The sequence below is a fragment of the Nipponia nippon genome, unplaced genomic scaffold (assembly GCF_047370975.1).
Source record: "Nipponia nippon isolate SJK-2023a ecotype South Korea unplaced genomic scaffold, ASM4737097v1 scaffold_13, whole genome shotgun sequence".
Lineage (NCBI taxonomy): Eukaryota > Metazoa > Chordata > Aves > Pelecaniformes > Threskiornithidae > Nipponia > Nipponia nippon.
Window position 1 is genome coordinate 1,854,396 of NW_028262324.1, and position 26,603 is coordinate 1,880,998.

A 26,603-nucleotide genomic window follows, 5' to 3' on the forward strand; every position below is an offset into this window, starting at 1 on the left:
AGCTACATGATGGATACTGGCTTTAAAATGTCTAGCGGGTGTCTTGCCTGCCTTGCAGCCTTCGAGAAAAGAAGCAGCAACGGCTCTTTAAAGGTATTCAGTGATTTTTGGAGAGCACAGATTAATTACTGCCTAACGGGGGTTCTGTAGCCTGTACCAGGGTAGAGCCCAGGAGCCCTTGCTGTGTGCCGGAGCCCTGAGGTGCCCGGCCAAACCGGACAGCCGTCCTGCGCCAAAGTGGCCACGGCTGGCGTTCGGTGCCAGAATTAGCAAGGTGTGTCGCCACTGCAAACCGGCCGGGTTTCTGCTGCTCCGAGCGCTGGGGCTTCCGTAGCTGCTGCTCGCCGGGGGCTGCAAGCATCGCCCAGAGGTTTGCAGGCAAAGGCCTGCAGGCAGCTGCCATGTTTCTAGCCACAGCGACCCGGACGCGTGAGCCTGGGCTTGATGACACTTGGCTTCGTCACGCTCCATCTCCGGCAATCTGGCAACCTGGAGATAATTTCCCACACGCGGGACTAGCTGCCGGTGCTGGGGGGTAAAACCAGCCCGGTGACGGGGGCCGTAGGGGCAAGCTGGGGAGAGGATGGAGGAGAGGGCTCAGCAGGCTTGGTCTTGGGGTGCGAGAGGGCTGGGGGTGCAAATGTGGCTCTTCCATGCGTTGTTCCCATCTCCACCCGTGCTGGAGCTGGTGAGGTTGCCCCAGGTGTGGAGGCAAACAGGGGAGGGTTTGGGAGAGCTGGGGAAACCGAGGCACACTTCGCCCAAGAGCACTGGGAGGGAGCAGGGCCAAACTGGTACCCAGCTGCACGGACATAGTGAAAGCAGCAATTTTCGGAAGGTTGGGAGGTGAAAATGAATCTTTTGGTGTTGTGATGTCCTGGGTGTGCAGGAGGGTGATGGCGGAGGGCTGAGGCTGGGAAGCGCGATGCCCTGCCCTACCTTCTCCCCGTCTTCTCCCCCGTACCAAAACCATCCCCCCTCCCCAGCCTGGGGCTCCCCAAGTGCTGTCGGAGACCCCGCGCCGGCCTCGGGGCCACCCACAGGGAAAGGCTCTCTGCTTTGGGGCTGCCAAGTCAGGGCGGCAGCCTGCGCTGCTGCAAACTGGGAGCAAACGGGGCTTCGAGCAGAGAGCGGGCCCCGTCGCGCAGCGCCGTCCTGCGCTCTGCGGGGAGCCCTCGCTGCCCAAGAAGCATCTTTTGGGGCCCCCTTCCCTGGAAAGGGACGCCTTTGGGGTTGGGAAAGGAAAGGAGCAGCTTGGCCAAGCAGAAGCGCTTCTCCCCTGCGGATAGCTGTCGAGAAAGCCCCATCTAGTGGTATATTTTGTGATGAATTAATGCTGCGCCGTTGGGAATAAAAAATGACAAGTCACTTCATCCCTCTGGGTCCTGCAGGTACACGGCACCTCTGGAAGCGCTTATTTATTCAGCTGGGTTTTGGCTTGCTGAACTGAGCAAGGCTCGAGCGGCAGGACTGGGGCCAGCCCCCCTTAGGGGCATCCTGACCTTGCGTGACCTTGAGATCGTCCCCAGCTCTGGTCCCCAGCCTTTCTGCTGCGAAAGGGGACGATGCTGGGCCGCCCCGCGGGATGCTGTGCGGCCGGACCCGGTGGCACCGGCAGAGCCCTGGCAGAAGGCGGTATCGGGGCAGGATTGCGAGTGCTGGAGGTTTTGGAACACACAATCCGGGGCGTCGCATCTCAGAGCTGGCGCAAACCTTACAGAGAGGAGAGAGCAGGCGGCCAGCGTCGGCCACGGGGCTTTGCAGCACAGAAGGACCTTCCCTGTTTTAGAAGGAGGGGGTGGAAATCGGGCCGGAGAATCAGCTCCATTGATTATTTTTTTTTTGTCTTTCCTGGTGGCCTGATTCAGCGTCTGCCAACGTAAAGCTTAGGTAGGACTGGGTTTGGCTTCTGTAAGGTGAGAAATAAATCTCATTGATCCAGAGTGCCCTTCTGCATCCCACTTCGGTTGAACTGGTCCTGAACCGAGGCAGGCAAGTAACTGGTAAAGTGCTGGGGGTGGGGGGAAGCCACTGCAAAAAACCCAGCCTGGATCTGCTGAGATAGGTGGGATCGGATTTGAGGAAAGTCCTGGGAGCGCTGCAAGCCCACCGGTGCTTTCTCAGGACATTTTAGACGTATTCTTCTGGAGATGGACTGGGGACACGTCCCCGAGCACCCATGGACAGAAAGACATTCCCCAGGCTTGCTGGGGCAGGCGCAGCAGCTGGTGGGGAGCAGCGAGGCGGCAGGGCTGTGCTCGGCACTGCTTGCACCAGGTCACGCCTGAGGCCAAGCGCCGGTGCTCAGCAAGGGAGCTGATGGTGCTGTGCCAGCATTCCCAGAGAAGACGCCATTTGCCAGTAACGCTTGAGGGTCCAGGTGAGCAGAAAGCGGGAGTCACTCAGTTGTCAGAGGAGTGAAGTGGGTGAGCTGAACTGGGAAGGCTTTGAAGGAACCGGTAAGTTTGGGCTTGGGTCCCCTCTTCGTTTCACCCAGAGGAGATGGTTTGAGCAAGGCGAGCGTCAGCAGCAACGTTTCGGTATGTTCGCTACGAGCCTGACTGATTGTTGCAATCAAGAACCCAAAATATCTGCCCTTCCTCTGCCGCAGGCGGCGCTGGACGTGCTTAAACGCGAGCACAGATGGTAAGTCAGGCAGAGTACGAAACCGCTGAGTTTTTCTCCCTTCTTTCCCCTTTCCTTCCCCCCTCGCTACCAGTGACTGCTGTCCACACAGGACACTGTGCCCGGAGAACCTGCTCCAGGCTCTTCCCTCCCGTCTGCCTTCTGCCAATTTGAATCCACTTCTCAGCCCCGAACCGCAGGACATGCCTTGGGCTACTTTAGCTTCCCTGATTTCCCCAATTCCCCGGCCACGGCCGGCCTGCTGCGCCCTGCCCCGCTCCACATCTGAGAACGCCCTTGTGCCCTTCCGACACCGCCGGTCACCGCTGGCTTTATGTAGAACCAGCTCGAAGGTCCGGACGCTGCCAGGGGTTTGCGCACGCTTTATTTGAGAGAAGCGGGATTGTGCGCGGCAGCAGGAACAGCCGCGCCGAGGTGAGCTGGAGCCGGGCGGCCGCACTGCGTTTCCCGGGAAAAGCGCCCGGCTGTGGCCCGTCGTCGTAGGGCTCCGGCTGCGGAGGGGCGGGGGGACGACCGACACCGGGTTTAAATACCTGTATTTGTGCACAGTCAAGATCTGTGCCCAGCCTGGCATGCGCGGGCTCCAGGCCAAGGCTCGCTGGGAGGCAGGGCCATCGTTGAAGGGTCTAACAGGGAGAACGCTGCATCCGGCAGCGACGCCTTCTGAGGATTTTAAAGAGGGCACAAAACCAAACCATGAACGGAAACATGAGCAGGCACCCTCTGCCGAAGCAGAAATAGCATTGGAAAAACAGCAGCAGAGATAACTAGTACTAAATATTTACGTTTAAAAGCAAAGGACGCGTTATACCAGATTTAACGGAGGGAGAAATGCGAACTGTGCGTGTGGGTACGCAGGACGGTGCTGGGAGAGGAAGGCGAAGGGGAGGGACAGCAAAGTACCGACCCGAGAAAATGCAGAGATCGGTTAAATTTGAGAGTACGAGCCAGTATTGCACGCTGAATGCCTGCGTGACGCTTAAGAGCAACGTAAGTTTTAGTTGTATTTTTATGTTAACTTATTTGGATTAATTGAACTTTAAACCCGAACTTCCTGCATTCATAGTGTCAATTTGAGGGATGATTAGAACAGAACCCACAGACAGCAGTTATCACCTAGAGTGCCCGAGACGCCTCTAGCGGAGAGGACAAGGCCAACTGTCCACATCTGCCATCACCTATTTTTATACAACTGCTGGGACTCTTTGGCTTGCTGAAAAATCGCAGTATTTACTGACACACGGTTGTCAGCACGTGCAGACAGCTGACGCCCAACGCAGACGACTTTTTTTTTTAAAAAAAAAAAAAAAAGGTCTTGAGGGGAGATGAGTGTAAATCAAATTATTCAGTCTTTAATTTGCTGGGTTTTGACAAACATTTATTAATGCAAGTCTCGGCAACAAAATGTTTTATTTCAGTATTTCCAGCCAGAAGGAATGTTACAGCTCGACGCCGCAGAGCCGCTACGATACACGCTTCTTGTTTACCCTATTTCCGCGCTGCTTTGTGCCTCGAACATACTCAGAAACGAGCTGTATAGACGGCTCCGCCATCTCCGCTTCTGAGACAGCACGGCCCAAAAAAACTGTTAGCCTGCTTCACTCCCCCCTAACTAATTCCATCTGTAAAGCACAAATAACAAAATATATTTTTGCTTCTAAGAGTTTTACTTATCTGCAGAAAAATAGAACTGCTTAAGGGTGAGCTAGTTAGATTATGAAAGGGTCCAAGCACACACCCGCACATTCCGGACCTCCCAACAAATTTGCGAGGAGGAAGCACTCACAATTTGATCCAACTAAAAAGGAGCCCGATGTAGTGTTCCAGGGAAGGAGCTCCGTCCTATCCACAGTACCGACTGCCGCCTTCTCCCCTCTAGAGCAGGAGGAGGAGGGCAGAGCCGTAGCTATGAAACATTTCTCTAAGTAGTGAGACACGCTAAGAATGAGCCTTCCAAACACTGCAAAATTTCAGAACAAAACCTAAAAGGCTGCTTCCCCCCCCCCCCCCCCCGGAAACATAATGAAAACCGCGTACAGAGCTTGAACATCCACAGCACAAACCGAAAAACAAAGGGAGTTCACTTCATCTACAGTGCTTTCGTTAAGGTACTCAGAGACTTTAGTGCGTTCTTTTTAGAACTAAGCTCGGAAACTATATTCCATTTTTAATTTTATTAGAAAACTAAACTGTTTGAGGCAAAGAAACATCTGATCAAACACACAACAGTGAAAACATGGCACTGACAAGGCATTTAACCCAACCATTATCACAAGCTCTGATTCAGGATTCTCTCTTGCTTGCAGTCAAGTGTACATCATTTCTGCCATGTGAGACATTTTCTTGGGAATATACAAGTAGTATTCCATGTATCCCGAAAGATCTTCAATAGTCACGTCATCCACAAAGGCTCGAGCTTGCTCAGAGCAAGATCTAGGAGAACCCGATGAGGCTGTCCCACAAGCGGATCTAGTTTGAAGAGACTGGGCACGGACGCCCAGGACTGCCTTTTCGCATTCCGACAGGACGCTCCGTAAGCCGGAGAAAGAGTACACTTCCATGGTTCGCCACTGCTTGCACCGGCATTTCTTGTCCGTACAAGGGCACTGCTTGCCATTGCTGAGCATGGATAAGGACTGGAAATCTGAGGTTTGGCTAGAATGCGAGCTCGTTTCAAAGGATGAGGAGAGAGGAGGGTGATTCTCTCTTGACTTCTCCAAAGGCTCTTCGGCGGCGAAAGCTTCCAAAGGTTCAGTTCTGTCGTCGCTGGCCTCAAAGCGAGAATCGTGCCTGTCCTTCGTACCGTGTTCCGCTGTAACAAAAATGTCCGAACTGATGCCACCCTTCGACGTGTCTGCCTGCGCCTTGTGTTTCAGCTGGTTGTTGGCTTTCACGTTGCAATACGTAAACTTGGGAGGATGCAGGACGGGAGACTTGGAGCGTCTGCGACGCGGGACTCTTGCGGATCCTCTGGAAGGCTTCCTCACACACCTGCGGGGTTATAACAGGTGAGCAAGGAGGCAACTCCAGAATCTACACCATAGCTCAATAAGCTCTAAAATGTGGCTAGAACAGTTTTAGAAGACTTTTTTTCCCCCCCCCGGCTTAGAAAAATCAGGTGAGTGGTCACAATCTCTGACAGGAACAGTGGAGGAGTCTGAAGAAACTGGGGCTCCCCCAAAGGAAAGACACATACGAACGGCCCTTATTTAAAGGTTCTTCCCCCCCAATCTTTTGTGTTAAACAAACGATACTTTGCCATCCCAAACTGAACTGTAGTGCAGAACCTGGGTATCAGCTGGAGCCGCTGGCAGAATTGCACTGAATAGCCAGGTAATTCAATACAGAAATAAAGTAACTCAAGAGAGATGTGAGAGGGGGTTGCAAAAACTTGAATAAAAGGACTTCTGAGGAAATCAGTGGAAAATAAAGTTTTAGGTACCCTCTCTAAGAGAAGAGGCAATATTGGTTTTAAAGTCTTAGATGAAAGCCCCTTAAAAAACATCATATCCAATAGTTATGGAAAAGTTTTGTAACAGAAGGGAGAGAAGAGAGATGTCAAAGCAACTAATTAACGACAACTTTCACTGCAAACAGTACGCAAGCGTAAAATATCTCAAACCAGAAACACATGCGCGGTGCAGCGGGTGGTATCTTTTACCCATGCCATGCTTCCTTGGAGCAGACAGGCTGCTGCTTGGCTCCGTCCACGGCCGCTCTTGTTGGCGTCCTGAGGATCGTCCCGTCGCCCACAGACAGAGCTGCGATACATCTGAGCAGAAAGGGAAACGCCACGTGACGGCAGTGCCTGAACGTGCTGCTTCAGAGGTCTCGATTCAGCCTATTCCCTTTAGATGCTTAGCTAAGACATTTAAGTTTGTAGCCTTGGCTGCTTCTACAGGCAGTGGTTCGAAACAGGATATTACAGAGATTTATCTACCCGCTCTGACTATACTGACCTCAGTCAAGTGTCTAAAGATAGGTGACATGAAACGAAAGGAGGCCCAAATGCCCAGAGGCTGATGTCACGCCCTATTTGTACCAAAATGACACATTAAAGGAATGTAAACTCGGGTTCCAAATGTTCTTGTCAGACAATAGCTGTTAAAGATAGACTCCTAAAATGCAAAGTCAGGAACCCGCAGCAGCAGGCTGAGGAGGAGAAGTGGATGAGGTACAACAGACAAGGCCAGATTACTGATTTATTTCTCATTTCGTTTCTCATTAAATTTCCCAGATAAACATGGAATGAAAAAAACATCTGGCCGTGGCGGTCCAGACAACAAACAGAAATGCCTCAGCACGCGTATCTGTATTTACGAGGGCTGTTACGTGTTATTTGGAAGACGGGATAGGAAATCGCAAGAAACGAGGCTGAAATTCTAGCAGAAGAGCCCCAGTACTCTGCCCAAAGTTGATCTGAAGGGAGTAGTCACAAGACTTGAGCTGTTCAAAACACAAGCCTGCAAAACAAGATCTTTTTATGCCTAAGAAGATATCACCAGGAATCAACCAGAATTCTACAGCCTGTCACTGATAATACATGACTGGTGGTATGCTGGATAAGCACAGCTCCTTGTTAGAGAACACCTATTGTTGTCCACATTTAACAGAAGACCTCCTGAAGCAGATAAAACGAGCAGAAAAGCCAAATATATTTTAACATGTAGAGGAAGTCATGAGTTCGCAGTATTGACGGCTACGGAAATGAATTCACAAGGTAATGTTAATTATCAATACAGAGCTTTCTCTTGTGTCCGTGAATTCCCAAAAGACTTCAAGTGAACCACCTCACAAAGGGCTAGACTGCACCGTTTTATTAACTCGTGCTTTTCAGGAAGACACTTATACTACATATTATCAGTACACCCCGTGTGTCATGGAGCTAATTTTTAGTATAAGAATGTCTGCAGACATCTCACTCTAGAAAATCCCCTGAAATCAGAAAAGATCAGTGCTCCTGTTCAGCCTGACGATTTCCAGCGCGACTGGGCTCTCCAGCACGCTACAAAGCGGTGGGGCTGTCCTTCAGGCGCTGTCTGAGCAAATCGCCGTGCGCTACAGTAAAGGGCGATGTCGTGGCTGAAGACACCAGCGTTTACATGAACGGACAAACAAGTTCTGTGTCACACACGGTGACTTTGGCTACCGCAACAGTTAAGAACGGGTTCACTGCTTTGGGCGAGTCGTTTTGTGTTTTCACACAGTCACTGTGTGATTTCAGTTGGATACTGTGTCAAAATTAGTCAGCCTAAAGTACCGCTTTGCCTTTTAGACAGTTAGAATGACTGCATTTCATCTGAAGCGATGCAGTTGTCTCCTCTTGGAGAACAAGGCACCTTTCACCAAATGACATTTGTTTTGAGCTTCAAACTAATAGAAAACAAATACAACTATGTAATAAGAAACTGACAAATTACACGGTCCTTTTTGCTGCTCGCTTACCCTGCTGCATCCACTCTCAGCTTTTTGAAAGCTGTCTGCAGGCTTTCCTCCTCTTCATCCTTAGCTTCCAAGTCCATTGATGGGCTCTCAGTGCGCAACCAACTGCGCCATATAGAACAAACTGAAATACACAAATTGGGATTTGATGTTGAGGTCTGAACGCGTGTGGTCTCCGCAAAACTGAAGCGACACGTGTGACGGATGCTCCTTCTTCTGCGGGCCACCTCACCGCCCTCTGGCCGGACCCACCCCGTACTTTTCGCCGTGAACTCCAAACTCCGCGTTTCTCAGAACTGCCACAGCCCGTGACGAAGCGTCACTTTGTCACTGGCTGAGCCGCCGGTATCTATCCTGGCAACCAGCATCGCTTCGCGTCGAGCTGCGAGCACGCCGCTGGTGACAGCCGAGGGGGAAGGCACCGACGCCAGACCGAAGCAGGGCCACGCTGTCCCCGCGGGCCGGTGCCCACCAGGAGGCTGCGGCGGCCCCGCCAGCCCAGCGCCGGATCCCCCAGGGCCGCGGCTTCCCGCCGCCCGCGCTCCGTCACGGCTCCGTCGGCGCCCCGGGGGCCTCTCCCCACCTCTCTCCTCTCCTCACCCCCGGGCACCGCCGCCCGGCCCCCCAGGGCCGCGGCCGCCCCTCCCCGCCCGCCCCGGGGCCCTGCGCGGTGCCCGGGCCCCCGCCGCCCCTCCCCGCCCGCCCCGGGGCCCTGCGCGGTGCTCGGGCCCCCGCCGCCCCTCACCGCCGCCCGCTCACCGCCGCCTCCGGCCTCGCAGCTCGGGGGAGGCCCGGAGCACAACAGGAAGTGAGGTCACCGCCCCGCGGGGCCGCGCATGCGCGGGCGCGCTGCCCGCCGCGCCCCTCTCGCCCCGCCCCGCCCCCGCCCGGCCGCCGTCGCTTCCGGTGCCGGGGGCGGGGCCTGAGGCGGCGGCGCGGCCCGGCGGGAGGCGGCGGCGGCGGGAGGCGGCGGCGGGGGCCGGGCCGGGCCAGGCCGGGCCCGGGGGCCAGCGCGGTGAGTGCGGGCGGGCGGTGGGGCTTCCCCGGCGTGGGGTCCCTGCTCTCCCCCCCGGGCGGGTCTCCGGAGCCGCCGCCGGGCCCCCCGCGGGGGCAGAGGGCTCTGGGGAAGCCCCGGCGGGGCGCGGGGGTTGCGCTGAGTCAGCCCCGCCTGGGCCTGCCGCCCCCGCCCGGGGCCGAGCGCTGGTGCCAGGGAGCGGGGCGGCCGCTGGGGGCTGTGGGGTGGCGAGCGGGTCCGCCGGGCCTGAGGGCTCCCGGGGCGGGGAAGTGCCGGGGCCTGGGAGCCCGTGGGGTCCCGGAGAGCGGTGCCGGGCGGCCGGGGAGCCGCCGCTTGTCCCCTTGCCCGCCTCCCTCTTCGGGGCTTCGGCTGCCGCCGGAGGCCTCGGCCGCGAACGTCCCGGGGCTTGGGATCCTTTCGTGCCCTGCCGCGCACCGAGCCGCGTTCGTAGGCCCGTGCGGCCGGGAAAGGGCCAGGAATGGAACGGGGAGGGAGGGGGCTGGGTTTTCCTGGGAGGTAAGGAACAGAAGCGTCAAGGCGTTTTTTGACACAACGGTAAACTTTGGTTGTTTTTCACAGGAATTAATTTTTTCTTGGTATCGGTGCTCGCTGGCTGGTGCGTCTCAAATGCTTAAGCTTATGCCTAGTAATCACAGAGTTAGTGGGCTTTTATCTGAATAAATTCTGCATCGTTGTGAGGGTTTAATGTGTCGGTGATGAAGGGCAGCGCGATAAAATGTTTAGCCTAAAAGTGGTAGGATGTTTCGAATAACATACAGTGATTTAAACGCTTTTTACTCTCTTCTTGCTAAGGTTATTTAATACAGGGGTTTGGTATTTTTTAAAAAAAAGAAGGTTGTAGGCTGAATTTTTTACTTTAAAGAATCTTCTTTTTCGGTCGAGGGTAAATCTTACTGGGATAGGGACCGTATGTTTCACCAAAGCAGGCGTATTTAACTGAGAAAGTATATAAAATAATGACTTGCTCAGATGAGCATCACGTTGTCAGTCTCTGTCTTAGCTTCCTCCTCTGATGTTTACTTGCTCTCTGACTCACTGGACGACGTCTGCCTTGAAGCTGTTGTGGTGCATTAACCTGCGTGTGTCATAATAGCTGTCTGCGACCCAGGGCGTCCAGATGGAGTCATAGCAGAGAAGCAGTCGGAACAGCAGCGGGGAGAGCTGCCACCTCCAACTGGAACGAGGTTGTGAGGGAACAGAAATTACCACCCTGTATCTGCATAAGTAACTGAGCTGCAGAGGTTCAGATTGCTCCTCTCTCTTCTCTGAGACCTCTTCTTTTCCATGGGACAAAAAAGGTGGTGCTTAGTTGGTAAAAGCAGTACTAACGTAGGTGTTATTGCTGTATTATTAGGTGGAGTTAGTGCTCTGGGTAAGTGTGTTCTCGTTACAGGAGCTGTTATTGTTTGCTGGGTTTGGGTAGTTACCTTCGTAATGGATTCTTAGAGCTTCGGGAAGATAGAGAATCGCAGAACGGCTGAGGTTGGCGGGGATCCCTGGAGGTCCAACCCCCCTGCTCAAGCAGGGCCACCTGAGCTGGTTGCCCAGGGCCATATCCGGATAGCTTTTGCATATCTCCAAGGAGGGAGACTCCGCAGCCTCCCCGGGCAGCCCGTGCCGGTGCTCGGTCGCCCTCACAGCAGAGAAGAGTTTCCTTGTGCTCAGACAGCACCTCCTGCCTTTCAGTGTGTGTCCGTGGCCTCTGGTCCTGTCACTGGGCACCGCTGAGAAGAGCCTGGCTCTGTCCTCTTTGTACCCACCCTTCAGGTGTTTATGTACGCTGATGAGATCCCTCCTGAGCCTTTTCTTCTCTTGGCTGAACGGTCCCGGCTCTCTCAGCCTTTCCTCGTAGGAGGGTGCTCCAGTGCCTTCATCGTCTCAGTGGCCCTTGGCTGCGTTCTCTCCAGCCCATCAGCGTCTCTCTGGTAGTGGGGAGCCCAGCGCTGGACACAGCACTCCAGCCGTTGCCTCACCGGTGCTGAATAGAGGGAAGCATCAGCTCCCTCGGCCTCCAGCCTGGGATACCGCTAGTTCCTTTCCCACGCGGGCACGTTGCTGGCTCACGTCCATCTTGGTCTCTGCCAGGACCCCAAGGGCCTTTTCCGCAAGGCCATGCTGGCGCGTGGGCTTGTTCCTCCCCAGGGGCAGGGCTTTGCACTTCCCCTTGGTGAAGCTGATGAGGTTCCTGTCGGCCCCTTTCTCCAGCCTCTGGGGTATCAGCCACTCACCCCAGTTTGGTGTCACCAGCAAATTTGTTGAGGGTACGCTCTGCCACATCATCCAGATCATCAATGAAGATGTTAAATGGGACTGGGCTCAGTATTGACCCCAGGGTACCCTGCTAGTTACTGGCCTCCAGCTGGACTTTGTGCCACGGATCACCACGCTGTTCAGCCGCTTTTCAGTCCGCCTCACTGACCGATCACCCAGCCTGTGCTTCATCACCTTCTCTGCAAGGGTCTTGTGGGAGACAGCGTCAAAAGCCTTACTGAAGGCCAGGTAGAAAACATGCACTGCTCTCCCCTCGCCTACCAAACCAGTCTCCTTGTAGAATGCTGTCACGTATGACAACCTTGTCATTTAAAAAAAAAGACTGAGGAGATGATCTCATCACAACGCATACAGCGTGGCCAAAGGCTCTCGCAGTAATGGCAGCCACGCCAAATGGCCCTGTTTTTCCAGAAACAGTCAAGTCAAAAGCATTAAATGAAGCAGGTTAATCAGCCGGGTAAACTCCAGCAAATACAGAGCTCGAGGTAGGCTGGTGTAGAACTGAGACTTGCTGCTGTCAGTGGTTTCTGCTCCGCAAAAGCAGAGCCCGTGCTGAGGAAGCAAACCTTTATCCAGTATTTTCCTAGTGGAAGTGTGGCTGGCGTAGGATGTGCATGTGATCGTAGAACTGTAAGGCACTGAAGAGCATCAAATTTAGAGAGATTTGAGCTTCCTTTATAGCTGGATTAAATGATGACAAGGGTAGATTTAAAAAAAAATACATCAGCCAGGTTTTGTCAATTCCTTTTTTTTATTTAAAACAAGGCTTACTGTTTGCTGTTTGTAGTCTTATTTGCATTTGTACTTGTTCAAGAGCTGCTATCAGAAAATTTTAATGGCTATTTGCGATCAGAATACCATGTTCTGATAGGATTGTGTAACTCTTGCTGGGATCTGGACCTAACATCCACAATTTTGTTTAGCTTAAAACTTTTATCTTGTTTTTAAAAAAAAAATCTGTTTGTTTTGGGTTTTTTAAGTATATACGTCCCATCAAGTCCCAAAGTTGGAAATAGCAGTTGTAGAAAGTCGACTGTTTCTAATGGTGTTGTTCCTTCTCGCCTTTCACCTCTTCTGGAATTGTTCTGGTAATGCTGTAAGGCAAATAGAAGGGTCTGTCTTAGACTGTAATGGATGCGCAAGACGCCCTTGACACCAAATTTTACTTTAAATTGCCAGTTCACCTATGTAGTTGTACAAGAGACTGTTCCATTCTTGGGTATCATAATGCTTGTTCTGAATCAACTTTCAAAAATGTTCTGCTAGAATGACCTCAGCTTTGTGCGCTCAGTGTGCTATTTTGAGTTTATTTTCATGTATTATGATGCTGCTGGGCAACTAATGTTTTTAACAAGGTCCTTATTTTCCTGTGTCTCTTTTTCTGCTTGCAGCAGTACATGATAACTCTGTCACCTTCTGGCCGTCCCAATAATGAACACGGAAGCTAAGGACGGAGAAGAGGAAAGCCTGCAGACAGCATTCAAAAAACTGAGGGTTGACACGGCTGGGTAAGTAACGTCACAGGGAGGTACGGAGCGAACGTATTACAAACGGACTCGGAGGGAACACCCTTGCTGTTCAACTTGAAGGAACGAGGTCATTGCAAAAGGTTCGGCACTGAAAGCCTTCATTCTAGTTGAAGAAACGGAAATAAATTCACTAGCTGTAGACTGCGCTTCTCAAGGAATTGTAATTTGTTTGCTCGCTGTTAGCTCCCAACAGGCTTGAAACAAACCTAACGATAGGCCGTAGTTGACAACGTGCTTGAAATGAATTTTGGCATGAATCTGGCTGCCAGAGGTTGCGTCCGTAGCTCTAGGACTCCGCTGTGGAAGTTAGCATATTGTCATGGCTCTGAGGGCCTGTCATGAGAACAACCTCCCGTCTTTTCCCAGGAGAGGAACGTTCTTCCCACGTCAGTAAAGGAGAGCGTTAGATTTAGTGCATGATTCCCACACAAACTATTTTCGTTGCTGTCACTTACAAATTTCCTATTTATAATGAAAAATCACTAAATGGGAAAGAATGCGTTTTGCGTTGTCTTGTTTTGTGGGAGATCCGACACGTGGCACTTACCCTGCCTGTCCCAGGTAGCAGAACACAAGCAGCATGTGATGATCATTTTTATCTGAAATGAAAAAAACCAAAAAAGCTTCTATAGAATGTTTTTTCTGCTGACAAATGTGCACCGTTACATATTCCTTGTGTAGTACTGTGCTTCAGTAAGCTATTGTCGGGGATGCCATTATGCTGGTAACTGAAATGAAAGGGTAGGTAAGGCAATAGGTAAATGTCAAGGTGGTAACTAGAATTACCATAGAACTTAGATCGTGAGTAGATGGGCTTCTAAAGTTATCTTTCCTTTAAGTAATTAAACTCGTTAGAAATGAATCACCAGGCAAATGCCTCTCATTTCTTCAGTATCTCTAGTCCCACCCCCCAGTCAGGCGTACTTAATTACTTTGGAGTTTTTACTGTTGGCCTTCAATTTTCTGCTCTGTGTTCATTGTCCTTTAAATGGAGGATAACAGATGTTTGACTAATAGTTTGGACTCTGGCAAATATCAGTTAACCCTATCCTAGATCGGCGTGGGGGGGCTTATTTTCACTTTCCAGGGAATCCGCCCTGCTTACAAACTAATTTAACAGAGGATTTGGAAAATAATTTCCTTGTGAATTCCAGTGTAATATGCGAAGTCACAACTTGGAAAAATTGTTCTTGGGATTATTACAGCTCCTTGGAAATGAGAGTTTGGGACTAATTTATAGCACCAGAAAATTTAGTAAATCTTCTAAGGTCCCTGGCTTGAATAGAAGTTGAAGATCTGAACTTGCAGTAGTATGAAGAGTTCTAGCTTATGTTGTCCTACACAGAGGCTTAAGTGTTCCTCAGTTAAACAAAGTCTATTTGTGTCCAAAGAACATTTATTTTTAGGAAAGAATAGCTTATTTGTCTCTGGAAAAAGAGACGTGTTTATTCAGTGATGGTGATTTTCCCCTCTCCTCTCCCGGGAAACCGAAATTTAGCCATTGTGTGTGCTTCATCATTGACATGTGGAGCTCGGATTTGCAGTCCAGTTGCTGAATGGCATCGTGGCTGGTGAAGAGTCTGTTACACAAACTTTGGAGATAGTTTACACATTCCTGTCTTTCTGATTTGGGTCTTCTTTGTGGGCGGGTCTTTTAAGACGTTTTGGAAATGATTTGGAGCAATCTTTCCGGGGAAAGAAGATGGATAAATTTTTTCTAGGCTGTTAACTTTTCGTTCTGTCTTTCACAGATCTACCGCTTCCCTCTCTGTGGGTGAAGGGACAAGTCCAAGAGCATTAGTTAGAACAGCGGCAGATGAAGCCAAACCTAAGAATGTGGGTACTTCTAAGGAAACCTGGCATGGGTAAGAGAAGCTTGGGATTATCAGACTGCTTCAAATGATACTGCGTCGAAAGGGAATTTTAAACAGACAAGGTTTCTAGTAACTACGCCCCTAACGCTAGTAACTACGCCCCTAAACAAGGGACCCAAGTTTTCTTTATTAAAGGGCTGTTACTCTACACCACCTTTTTCTGTTCATATGTGACTACTATTCTTATTTACAATTATGGGAAGTGAAAGGAAGTGCTGTTCAGCCATAGGTTGCTAAACATTATAGATGTTTCTTAATATAAATGTGAACTGCTGGTTTTGAATCAGGCAATCATGAATGCAACTCTTTCAGTCGTCGTCTGACATTGCAGAAGCTGTCACTGTGCCTTGGGAACCAGGTTAAAATAAAGAATTGGTTTCTGGAGTGTCTACGCAGAACTTCAGGCTCATCTCCTACTGAAACAAAACTGCCCTTTGCCCCTGGTTCATTGGTTTTGTGCTGTCGTCTTGTGCTCTGTCCTTCTCTTAGGGGTTAGTTTGTCATGTCTCACATGCTTTGCTCATTTTCTAACCTTAAAAGCACATACTTCTGGTTTCATTTCTCAAGTGTTCCTTGTATATTTTATACAGCTGCTTGACTAGAACAAAGTCAAATTCCAAGATAGCAGAATACCCTGAGCAAATACTCTGAGCTTCAAGCTCTTGCATGCAATATAAGCGCAGTAGAGATTTTGCCCAATGTTCTTGTAACCCAGCACCAAGTCTTTTAGTGAATCTTCACTCCCTTTTGTGTCTTTCCTGGGTAGGTCTATGAAGAAGCCTTCAAGAGGAGTTGTGAGAACCCAGCGTCGCAGGCGTTCCAAGTCTCCAATTCTGCATCCTCCAAAGTTTATCCACTGCAGCACAAAATCACATTCCACGTGCAACCAGCTAGTGCACAAGAGCCCGATCGATGCCCAGGACGACAGCAGTGGGTTTGGGATGCCAGTCCCAAAGGAAGCTGGTGCACACGAACGATGCAGTATTGCTCCTGACGTTGGCCAGAAGGGAGCTGGCGCTGAGGCTTTGGGAGCTTCTGTTGCACGGTCGGCGTCGGAGAACAGGCAGGAGAACTCTCCAGCTGCCGTTTCTCCGGTATCCAAAGCAAGCCTAAAGACTACGGAGCTTTCTGACTTCCAGTCTATGTCCAGGCTGAACATGAATAAGCCGTGTGCGTGCGCAGGTAAAGCCTGTCAGTGCAAACGATGGCAAGATATGGAAGTGTACAAATTCTCTGGCTTGCAGAACACCCTCCCGTTGGCACCTGATAGAAGAACAGTTTCTGAGGATCACTCCCAGTCTTTGCCCTCAAGAACTCCCTCAAGTTCTCCACGCTCTTGCTCTGAGCAAGCCAGGGCCTTTGTGGATGACGTGACTATTGAAGATCTTTCGGGATACATGGAATACTACCTGTATATCCCGAAGAAAATGTCTCACATGGCAGAAATGATGTACACCTGACAGCAATGAGCACTAAAACCAGAAGGGTGGGTGGTTTAAATCCACCCTCCCTCACACTCGTGTGAGATGCAATCTGCTCCCCGCTCACTGTGCTTGCAATAAAAACACTTCTTTGCATCGTAGCTGATGTTCATTATTTAAGCTGGACAAACAGTTTAGCTTAAGCGTTTTAGTTTAAGCTTGGAATAGGTAACGAAGTAAACATAGTGAACGTGTTTAGAGCATACCTGCCTGTACTTAAGTGACCTAACATTTGGGAAATTCTGCTTTGTTTTCAAAGTCCTCCCGTTTCGGTTTGTTGGAAAAGTCTCTAGATCGCTTGGTGATTAGAGCTCTGATTGTGAGGAACGTGGTGTAATTCGGCTTCTTTGAAATCGCTTTGATCTCAGGTTGTTAACACTTGTGGGTTTGGACACTTGTGCCTCTGATTTTATTTCACAAAGGAGTGACCATCTCCTCTCCCCTTTTGGTACCATTACCACTCCAGGCAAATTCAGGAGGCAGAGTTGTCTTTCCCTGGGCTGGAGGCGTGGTTGGTTGGTTGTGCCTAAAGAGGGTTTGTTTCTGATCGGCTGAACAGGCGTCCTCCTGCCCTGTCGTGGATGATGCTAATGCAGCCAGACGCTCTTAGGTTAACATCACGCTTGCTTGCAGGCCTGCCTGATGAGAAAAGAAACGTGGACGATCAAAGCGAGATTGTTTCAAGAGGTTTTTCTGATCTCTGTACTCTTGGTTAGTGAAAAATGTAAAGTGAGCGTAACTTTTTGTTGAATGTCCGACAGGCCGTGGAGACCTGTCTGCAGCAGGAGTGCCCGCTCTCTTCAGGGGGATTGCTTCTTCAGTTAACCAAAGGAAAAATGAGACGATGGACTCTGTTGGGTGTGGGTTTTATGAGGGCTGAAACAGCATTTGCTCACTTCAGTGGTCTTAATCCATGCACTCTGCTGTTTTTCGGGTTTTTTTAGCTTTGTTCAGCCTGCTCTATGACACCAAGTAGAAGCCTTCAAGTATTAAGGCCCGCAGACTTGTGTGACTGGTTGTCAGCTGCACAGTAGGGAAATCTTGAGCATCGTGTTTTCTTTCTCCTGCCCTCCGGTCTTTTCACTAAACCATCGTCACTTTAAGATGCCTTGTCCAGCTTGGCGTTCTTCCAGAAATTTCCTTCAGAAACAACCAGCTTGCCATGCTTTGTGTGCACCAGCAAAATCCGTCTTTTATAAATATGTGTCTAGCGAAGGAGCATCCCATCAAATAATACAATTTGTTGAAGGAGAGAGGAGTTGTGTTAAGTTTGTCTTCATTATTTGCAGTGCCCAAACTTTTCTGACCTGTAAGGTCTGGAGAAGAAATGGAGACAAACATCGCCCTGCAAAATCCTTTGGTGTTACTCGTGGGGTTTTTGGTCATTTCTGTGGCAGCACCTCCTATCTTAGAACTATGTGGCCATGCAAATTTACCTGTTTTGCCAGTTCTGAAGTGTCATCTGCCCCTCGCAGGGACTGCACTTGGGTCCCACATCGCCCTTCCGTGTCCCTGCTGTTAAATAGCTGTATTTCTGCCACCCTGAATTCAAGGCAATTATTGGGTAACTCTTGTCTGCGATACCGGGCTGCAAAGTGCAAAATGACCTTACTTCTCAAATAATTACTCTTTCCTGTTCCCAAACGCTTGCAGGCAGCAGCCACGGCACTGCTTTTCACCGTTTTGCTGCTTTTTACCATTTCTCTCAGTAGTCACCACAGACCCGTCCCGGCAGGGTTTGGGGCTGCAACATCGAGTGCTCAGCACCGTGTTACGGAAAGCGGATTGAACTCCAGGAGGTAACGTGAAAAAGTAGAATAGGAAGACGTGAGCTGGTGCGGACTGGGAAGGGAAGCGGTGTGAACTGGTGCAGACTGGGAAGGGAGGCAAGCAGTGCTGGGCCACTAGAGGTCACCCCCCGGCCAGCCGGGGGCTGGCTGGGTGCAGCGGGCTCCTCCGCGCCTCCTCAGCCTTGGGGGGGGGGGGGAAGATGAGACTTTTTTTCCTGCGAAAATGAAGAAATAAGGCCAGCTCTGGGAGGCGGCTGAGTGCACACGCGGCGTTGGTGCTTTCTGGAGTTTGCTTGCGTTGGACAGCCCTCACCGAAGGCTTTTTAAATGCCATCATCTGCATAAGTTACTGACATTTAAACAAAGCGTACTATCCAGTCGCAACTGTGCTGTGTAATTAGGAAGAGTTGCTAAGTAAATCATTACGTGGGCCTGAACTTGGCACCCTCTCAGGGCAGTTACAGCATCTTTGGGCTGTCAGTCCCGGAGCACCACGAAGTCGAAGCCCACGGGCAGCTGCCGCCTCAACGCTTTCCCTTCGTAACTACAAGGCGTTTTATGATGCTTTGGGCTGCCCAGAAACCACAAAATTAAACCCTCTGGTTTTGCTTTGAGAAAATGTGAATTTCGAGCCCTTAATCATGCAGCAAGAACCTTGTAAGCATGACCGAGTAATCTAAAAGCTTAAAGAGGAAAAAAAGGCCAACTTGAGCCAATTTCGAGACCTGACTATTTTTTAAAAAAGCTTGAGAGGGCTGATTCTGCCAGGCAGCACTTCTGCGTCGTGTCGGGGCCCTCACCGAGGTGCCCTTTCCCTCCTGTGGCTAAATAAAAGCGAGGCCTTTTGTCATTAGCTTTATAGCAGGCAGTTGGTCCTTCTCACCTGTGCCTGCAGGTATTTTGTAGTTTATTCGCTATATACACGTACTTGGCCTTTTGGGCAGTTATATCGTACGGTGGGGTTTTTTTCTATGCCTCTTCTTCCTAGAAACGCCGATGGGGAGGTTGTCCGAGTTGTAAAGCTGTGTTACGTGAGTCTGAAACTCGCTGTTGTCTGTGGCAGCTTTGGCGCGGGGCTCGGCGCGGGGCTGGGGAGCCCATCGCGAAGGGCAGGGCACAGCCCGCTGATCGCCCCGTCTCGCCCCGCGGCCCTTGCAGCTCCTCAGCAGCTCGCGGTCGGCGAGGGAAGGCCTTCTGTTCACCGTCTCGCCGTGACGATGTCTCTCGGAGATGGGACAGCAGTGGCTGGGAGAAGGGGGGGCCTGGATTAGCCGGTTACCTGGTGCTTCGTTCCCTGTCCTCGCTCTGCCAGCTGTGTCTGAGGACGTGGATTGCTCCAAGCAAGGGCTGCCGCTGCTCGGTGTGTGCGGCCGTCCCGAGGAGGGCCTCACCTTTCTTTTCCAAACGTCGCGCGGCTGAATTACGCTGCCGGCTGTGAAGGAGAGTTGGGTAAGTTTGTTGTTGTTGGGGAGAGGGGGGAAGGACTGTTTGTGGATCCTCTTCACCACCCTGAAGCAGCTCTGGAAATGCCCTTTGGAAGCAGCCAAGGGGGAGATGGATGCGGTGACCCGGCCGATGGCTGCGCCTTCGCTCCCTGTTCCGGCTCTCGCACCGGTGCCCGCCCCGGGCTCCCGCCGCTCCCTCCGCCCCTTCCCAGGCTCTATTTTGAGCAGACATTGACTTTCCCAGCCTCTTCTCCGCCTGGATCCCTGCCGGGGGCCGGGGGGGGGGGGGGGGGGGAATGCGTCTCTTCCCTCCTTCATAAAAGGGCCCCGAGGCGGAGGCCGGGCTCCGGGGGGTTATTTTTGGGAGCAGCTCCTGGGATCCGATGGCCTTGTTAGGGCAGCGCTGACCTTTCCCCGGCGGGGGAGGAGAGCGGAGCGGAGCGGAGCGGGACGGGACGGGGCCGGCGGCGGCCAGGGCCGGGGAGCGCGGCCGGCTCGGGACCCCTTTCCTCCGCCGCGGGGCTCGGCTCGGCTCCCCCGCGGGGCTCGGCCCCCCGGCTCCAGGGGCTCGGCTCCCCCCGGAGCTCGGCTCCCCGCGGGGCTCGGCCCCATGCCCGCGGCCGGGCCGCGGCGGCGGGGCAGGTAGCGGCGCGGCTGCCGCTGCCGGGGGGGGGGGTGCTGGGGCCCGGCCCGCCCCTCTCCCCTCCCCTCCCTCCGGGTTCTCCGTCCTCCCGTTCCCCGGCCCCGCGGCCGGGCGAGGCGAGGCAGGAGCGGCCGCTGCCGGCGCCCAGCCCGGCGCCCTCGGGGATGCGGCAGCCGCGGGCCCGGGGGAGCGGCCCGGCTGAGGGGGCGCCATGAGCGGCGGGAGGTTCGATTTCGATGATGGAGGTGCCTATTGCGGGGGCTGGGAGGGGGGCAAAGCCCACGGGCACGGCATCTGCACCGGCCCCAAGGGCCAGGGCGAGTACTCGGGCTCCTGGAACTACGGCTTCGAAGTGGTGGGCATCTACACGTGGCCCAGTGGCAACACCTACGAAGGCTACTGGTCCCAAGGCAAGAGGCACGGGCTAGGAATCGAGACCAAAGGACGGTGGGTTTACAGAGGCGAGTGGACCCATGGCTTTAAGGGACGGTACGGCACCCGGCAGAGCATGAGCAGCGGAGCCAAGTATGAAGGCACCTGGAATAACGGCCTGCAGGATGGCTACGGCACCGAGACGTACGCTGACGGAGGTAAGGGTGGCTCCGGAGGGGCTGGGAGGGTGGCGGACAGCGTGGTACCCAGCCCGCCACGGTGGAGGCTCCCTCTTGTCCCCTCTGAAGGGCTGACCTGGTCCCGTCCCCACTAGTGACATCCAGACGGGCACGGTGGCCTGCACCGAGCCATCGGGCTGCTTCAGTCAAGAAGCGGGGCTTGGGGTGCAACCGCCTCGTCAACGTGTGTCTGCACCCCGATTTTCACAGCGTGAGCGGCTTGCCGGCTGCGGGCGCGAGGGAGGAGCAGCAGGAGCATTGCCCCCACCGGTAAAACGCCAGTTTACTTCCAGTACGGTCCTGCCGTGATATCTGGAGTTCCTAGGCACTACACCCATACTCCTCTCTAGCAATTTTACTGAGGTAGCAAAACAGATGACTAACAAAGACGAGCCTCAAGCCAGCCAGGTTTAATACTGGTTTAATACTTTAGGGACGTGGTTTAGAGGTGGACCAGGCAGTTGGGTTAACGGTTGGGCTCGATGATCTCAGAGGCCCTTTCCAACCTTAACGATCCTATGATCCCTCCCTTGGGAGCCGCGCTCGAGTGTCCGTATCAATAGTTAACACCAAACGACCTGGGTTTGTGTCGCCTGTGACTCCCGGTTCCCCGGGCACTGGTTATCCCAGTTCCTCGCCCAACCAAACCAGCAGCTCCCCGCCGGTGCGCAACCGCAGCGAGCTGCTCACTGGGCAGCGAGTTGTGGATGTTTTCACGGCGGACGGAAGCCGCCCACGGCATCGTAGCGCGCTTTGCCCGTGCATTAAGCACAGCTTGCGTGTCTCTGCCGCGTTGCCTCGACATCTGCTTTGCTGAGCCGTTTTGGTAGAGTTCATCTAAGCTGTTCAGAATATGTAGTCACACGCCTTTCCCTAAAATAAATCCCTTCGATTACTTGGAAGCTCTCAACCCCCGCTAGTACACAAATGCACCGTTGTGCAGATACTTGTTGTGCTCTGTACATGCTCAGTCTAATTGTGTTCCTGCATTAGTGGCAATTTTGGGGTTAGAAACATTGCAAGAATCCCTGTGCAAGTAATTCTGTAGCTCTTCAGTACTGTAATGTTCCAGGCTGCTGTATTTAGGATAGCTAAATAGAGAGGGTGATTTGAAAGAAATACCCTGCAAAATATGGATCAGAACTGCATCTATATTTATCTAGGATGTGCAGTGGAGCTAGTTTGTAAAGAAAAATAACGGTAATGGTGTAAATCTTCAGAATGAAAAGCATCGGGAAATGGACTAATTCAGGACTGGCTGTCAGGGTTACGCTTTTAAAAATATATATTTCTCAATGAGTTACCTAGGTGCATGGCTAACTTTAAGCCTGGGAATACAGCCTTGAAGTTGACTGGGTTGGTTTGTGCCCTTGGACTTTGTAGGTCCAGACACAAACTGATTCATCCCTCCAGCTCCTTAAAGTTTCGCCCCGCTCTGCCCCGTGGCACGGTTGAACGCTGAGCTGTGCAGGTTGCACTGCGCAGCGGGAGGCCAGGCTCACGTTGGGACTGCCGTTACGGAGGTCGCAAGGTCTCCTTTGAATTCGCACGGCCGCTTCCTCGCTGCTTCCTAAAACGCATCTTCTAAGGATGCGGGGCTGCTGGATTTCGAGCCAACGTTGTAGAGAATTTCAAGAGGCAAAACTTGACGCAGGGGTTTGAATCTGATTAGATCCTGGACTGAAAACTTGGGACAGAAGAGGAGGAAAGATGAGTTGAGATTTTCTCCGGTGAGGATGTATAAGATATCACTGCCGTCAGCGTAGCGCTCCCCGGGGTATTGTCCTGTACGTGGGAATGTGCCGTGTGCGAGATCCCCGGTGCCGCCCACGGCTGGGAGTTCAGCCCTGATCCGTGAGGATGTGCCCTGCCAAAGCCACCCTGGGCAGGGCTGAGCTGAAGCCCCGGGGCCCGGCCGGACCCGGCTCGCAAGGGCTGCACCGCGGTGCCTAGCGGCTGCTCCTCGCGTTGGGCCATCGCCTCCTGGCTGCTCCCAGCCGTTCCTTCAACGCGCGAGCATCTCTGATGGGACGGGAAGGCGTGGAAAGCTGCATCCGAAGCCAAGGCGGCGATGGCCAGCCAGCACCACGCGTGTAGGACAGGGATGGAGCGATCTTATTGACTCGCAGAACCCGCTCCTGTTTTGTCTCCTCACCAGTAACCATCTGCGAGATCCAGATGTGGCCAGGCTGCTAACTGGACCTGTTAATATTTGAACTTGAGGTTGTCAGGATAAACATCTGGAAAGGCTTTGGGAATCTGCCGTCCCTCGAGTAGGGGACATGATTCCCAAGCTCCCTGGAAGCCAGCCACGTGAGGAAGAGGGCTCTGGGAACGTGCGGCCCTTGCCAGGTGCTTGGAAGCTTTAGGTCATGGCTGGGCTGCCGGCAGATTTCAGGGGACGTAGCCGATTCTAATGTTCTAAAAGTTAATTTAAAGTCTATTTTATATATATATATATATATATACACACACACATAAAAACTTTATACTTAAAAATACGCTTACAAATCACAGATGACCCTACAGGTATATTTTATCTTGTGGCTGGCTGAGGTTGGTGGCTAAATAAAGCCCAGTTCCGCAGTGAAGCTTCTGGAAGTCATGTATAGATCTTTGGTGTCTAATGAGAAGTGGGCTGATGGTGTGGTTTAGCCCAGGCACTGCCTGGGTTGGTGGCTTTTTCTCTCCGCTACCAAGCGCCCATTTTTGTGAAAACTACGGGAGGCCGATGGCTCGAAGAGCTTGCCTTCTGTACCGCTGCTTGAAATCAGCCAAGGGGCTTGGAGCTCCTGGTGGGGCCAGGCAGAGCCAGTAACGGGATGAGAGGTTTCCTTGGGTGTCCAGGCTGTGCGTCTGTCTGTCTGTCCGTGTCTGTCTGCTGCTGTCACCAGGGAAGGGCTCGGACCCCTTTGCCGGGGCAGGACGTGCTGGCCAACGCAGACGGTGATTGGGGTTGTGGAAGGCGCCGCGTGAAGGAACTCATCCTTTTGCGACCTAAGCTACGAGTAAACACCCAGTTGGTTGGCTTCCACCTGTAAATCTTGTCTCTGCTGTAAGAAAGGCCTCATTTTTCAGATACTTTTGTGCTTTTAACTCCAAATGCTTGACCCAGTCAAATCTCACTGCATAAAAAAATCTCGCTGCTAATGCAGAATCGTGCTGCGTACGCAGGGTCCAGCCCCAAAACTAGGCTTTGCTGTACAAATAACTGCTTATATGTATCTACACGGGGGGGAAACTCACTTGCAATTGAAGCAGCCTAAAACAACTTATTTTTGACCCTGCAATTGGGTGTCCAGGGTGCTAAGAGAAACCAGTGGTGTCAATTAACTGCGTGTGGGAACCATGAGACCGTTCAGCGATCAGGAGACCGCAAGCCAGGGGAAAAGAAATGCAGAAGCGTGCTTTAGCGGGAGAGATGAACCGGGGTGACGTGGAGCAGCGCCAGCTCCTCGGGGGCCTGGGCTGGGGCAGGAGGAGCCGCATCCATGGGCCTGTGGCCAGGGAGGCAGGAACGGGCTCCGGGCAAGCCGAGGTGGTGCTGGCTTCTGTCTGCTGCCTCCGTAGCAAAGCTCCTGCGTGGCTGAATTTGACCCATGAATTAATGCTGTGAAGTTTTTTTCCCCCTCTCTTGTTTTTTTTTTCTGCCTTTCTTTTCCAACAGAAACCATCGGATAATACTGTTGGCACCAAAAAGAAGCACTAGGTTTTTGCTGGCTGGTCTCACATGTGGTGCTGTGCGTTGATTTAATGTCCCTGGCCTTACGCTGAGTTCTTCTAACACGTCTGTCATCACAGTATCTGGGTGACAGCAGAGGATCGTAGGGCGGTGATACGATTTGAGTTGTTTGCATTATTTACCCAGTTGTTTGCATTATTTACCTTCATCGTTAATTATACTAGAGCTTAGAGGCGGGCTGGGAAGGGGAGATGCGACGGTGCTGACAGCGGGCGCTCGCTGCCGGGCTGGGTGTGCACCAGGAGCTGAAGCTTTCGCCTTTGATGGAGTTGGGCATCATCCCATGCTGCTGCTGGCAGGGCTGAACCGAGGGTGCTGCCACCCCATCTGCGGGGAGACGGTGTCTTTAGAGGCTGAAGGCTACAGGGATAGCGTTTTCATCAATCCCGCAATTTAATCCTTCCCATCCTTTGAAGGCACCCAGGCAGGGCCACCTCCCTGCTTTGCTCAGGGATGAGCAGAGGTGATGAACCGTGTACCTGGGGGCTTGCAGGGGAACCAGCATTTTTCATCATTCCAACAAGAAAAAATGCAGGCAGTAAAGGATTATTGGGGTCCTGTCGCCCAGTAATCGCACCCCGATGGGGTTAGGTGGCTCTGTCCCACTGCCCTGGTGAATCAGGCAGGGCTGGGGAGGCAGGGAGGAGGGACTCTGTCCCATTTTCATCCTAAATAGAAATTTTTTTTTCACATCCACTGGGGTTTTTTTGATTATTTTTTCTGGAACCTCAGACACGTGTGAGCGCACGGCTGCCTGGCTGGCAGCTTTGTGCCCTGCCTGTCCCCCCTTGCCCAGGCTGCTTTGATTTTTGGGGGGTAGCGGTGGCTCAGGGATGCGCAGCCCTGCGGAGCGACCGCCCGCGCTGCAGAGGGGGCTTGCGCAGCCCCTTGTCTCTCTCGAGCTGACTGCAGCGGTACGTGTTGGTGAGCCAGGGCTTGGCGCCGCGCAAACCTTGCGTGCCCCGACGCACGGCCGCCGGCGCCTCCAGCCGCTCTCAGCAGCCTCGGGCTCCGCTCCAGGGGTGGTTTATGGCTCTGCCCTGGCACGAAGCCTCAGCCAGGCACTGAATCGCGGCATGACAGGGACACGGCAGCGCCCGCTCGCCCCCGCCTTGGCTGGGCAGCCGTGGGCGGCGCGGTGCGTTGCTGCTCTCCCCATAAGCCCGATGCGGTCGGCGGGTTTGGTCACATCACGTGCCGGAGGGTCAACGGTGCTTGTCCCGTGTGGGCTGACATCAGGCAGCCAAGGCCAGCGTTGAACCCCGCGTGGGGGTAGGCGCACGTGCCCCCGCGAAGCGGCACCCCAATCTCTGCCCCCTGGAGACCTGCTGTGCCGCATGGCTTTTCCCATCCAGGTGGCCCCGGTGCCGCTCAGGGGACAGAGGGGGCCGGGGACTTGCTGGAGGGCAGCGGCTGCTCCGACCTGGCCCCGGGGAGCAGCTGAGCCCCCCTAAACCTGCGACCCTTTTCCAGAGTGCCTCTTCCAGGGGGCTGACACGGTGGCACTGTCGGCTGCAGCCTGCTATGTGCGAGGCTGTCCCGTCCTAGGAGGAGGTCTCCAATGTCACCCCGATCGTGTGTCAGCCCAGCTCGCTCCTGGGCGGGGATGGAGCACCGACCTCACCGGCTCTTGGTGGGGAGGGACGTGGGGGCACTACGGGGGGCTCTGTAACTTCATTTTGCACTAGGAAGACTCATCACCATTTTATGGAGAGGGATTGGGGAGCACAGCAGGGTGAGGAGCTCACTCAGATGCCTGGACATCTCCAACGATGGTCCTTCGTTCCCAGCTCATGCCCAAACCCCGAACCCATGCTGCCCCCCTTATTTTTCCTAACGGAGCTTCAAGCTCTGCCAAGAAGCTGGGCAATGGCCCCTTGCTCTGGCAGACGGCTCTCCGTGCCTGCCCACAGCCCGCAGATGCTCGGCAGTACCTGAACCCTTACTTTTTTTAGTAGGGGAGGCCAACTGTTGCAGGGAGCCCGAAATCCCGTGTGCCGGGCAGGGGCTGGCGGGGGGCGGCTCACCCTGGGGCAGCAGCTGCTGCCCGCTCGGGCACTTCTTGTCTTTCCTGGCCCCCGGTGCTGTAAGTT

The 26,603-nt window shown here is 53.1% G+C and overlaps 3 protein-coding genes across 8 annotated transcripts in view; 2 read left to right on the forward strand and 1 right to left on the reverse strand.

The window, feature by feature from the left end:
- Positions 1-3,976: 3,976 nt before the first annotated feature.
- On the reverse strand, positions 3,977-8,948 carry LOC104019937 (oxidative stress-responsive serine-rich protein 1). Of its 3 annotated transcripts, none has more exons than XM_087750356.1 (4): positions 8,848-8,948; positions 8,092-8,212; positions 6,308-6,418; positions 3,977-5,637 (listed from the first exon to the last, which is right to left on the reverse strand). In XM_087750356.1, the coding sequence occupies exons 2-4, from the start codon at positions 8,166-8,168 to the stop codon at positions 4,953-4,955; spliced, it is 873 nt and encodes a 290-aa protein (XP_087606482.1). In that variant the 5' UTR covers positions 8,169-8,212; positions 8,848-8,948; the 3' UTR covers positions 3,977-4,952. The 3 variants fall into 3 exon arrangements, with proteins under 3 accessions (XP_087606482.1, XP_087606483.1, XP_087606484.1); XM_087750357.1 differs by having other exon boundaries at positions 8,834-8,947; XM_087750358.1 differs by lacking the exon at positions 8,848-8,948 and adding an exon at positions 8,348-8,712.
- A 29-nt stretch (positions 8,949-8,977) lies between these two features.
- LOC104019935 (oxidative stress-responsive serine-rich protein 1) lies at positions 8,978-16,380 on the forward strand. Of its 4 annotated transcripts, none has more exons than XM_087750302.1 (4): positions 8,978-9,103; positions 12,787-12,903; positions 14,676-14,789; positions 15,565-16,380. In XM_087750302.1, the coding sequence occupies exons 2-4, from the start codon at positions 12,827-12,829 to the stop codon at positions 16,256-16,258; spliced, it is 885 nt and encodes a 294-aa protein (XP_087606428.1). In that variant the 5' UTR covers positions 8,978-9,103; positions 12,787-12,826; the 3' UTR covers positions 16,259-16,380. The 4 variants fall into 4 exon arrangements, with proteins under 4 accessions (XP_087606428.1, XP_087606431.1, XP_087606430.1 ...); XM_087750305.1 differs by having other exon boundaries at positions 9,028-9,103; positions 12,790-12,903; XM_087750304.1 differs by lacking the exon at positions 8,978-9,103 and adding an exon at positions 10,134-10,308.
- Positions 16,381-19,943: 3,563 nt separating this feature from the next.
- The window catches only part of JPH2 (junctophilin 2), a 33,744-nt gene continuing 27,084 nt past the window's right edge, over positions 19,944-26,603 (forward strand). Inside the window, exon 1 of the mRNA XM_087750262.1 lies at positions 19,944-20,747. Within this exon, the coding sequence (XP_087606388.1) occupies positions 20,369-20,747 (379 nt within the window). The 5' untranslated portion in view covers positions 19,944-20,368. The remainder of the gene's footprint in view (positions 20,748-26,603) is intronic.

What these genes read in the sequence shown, in the direction of transcription:
- LOC104019935 (XM_087750302.1), top strand. Translation starts at nt 12,827, where the DNA reads ATGAACACGGAAGCTAAGGACGGAGAAGAGGAAAGCCTGCAGACAGCA. An exon ending in CTGAGGGTTGACACGGCTGG is followed by an intron (nt 12,904 to 14,675) that starts GTAAGTAACGTC and finishes TGTCTTTCACAG; the next exon opens with ATCTACCGCTTCCCTCTCTG. An exon ending in TCTAAGGAAACCTGGCATGG is followed by an intron (nt 14,790 to 15,564) that starts GTAAGAGAAGCT and finishes TTTCCTGGGTAG; the next exon opens with GTCTATGAAGAAGCCTTCAA.
- LOC104019937 (XM_087750356.1), bottom strand. Translation starts at nt 8,168, where the DNA reads ATGGACTTGGAAGCTAAGGATGAAGAGGAGGAAAGCCTGCAGACAGCT. An exon ending in CTGAGAGTGGATGCAGCAGG is followed by an intron (nt 6,419 to 8,091) that starts GTAAGCGAGCAG and finishes CTTTCTGCTCAG; the next exon opens with ATGTATCGCAGCTCTGTCTG. An exon ending in TCCAAGGAAGCATGGCATGG is followed by an intron (nt 5,638 to 6,307) that starts GTAAAAGATACC and finishes ATAACCCCGCAG; the next exon opens with GTGTGTGAGGAAGCCTTCCA.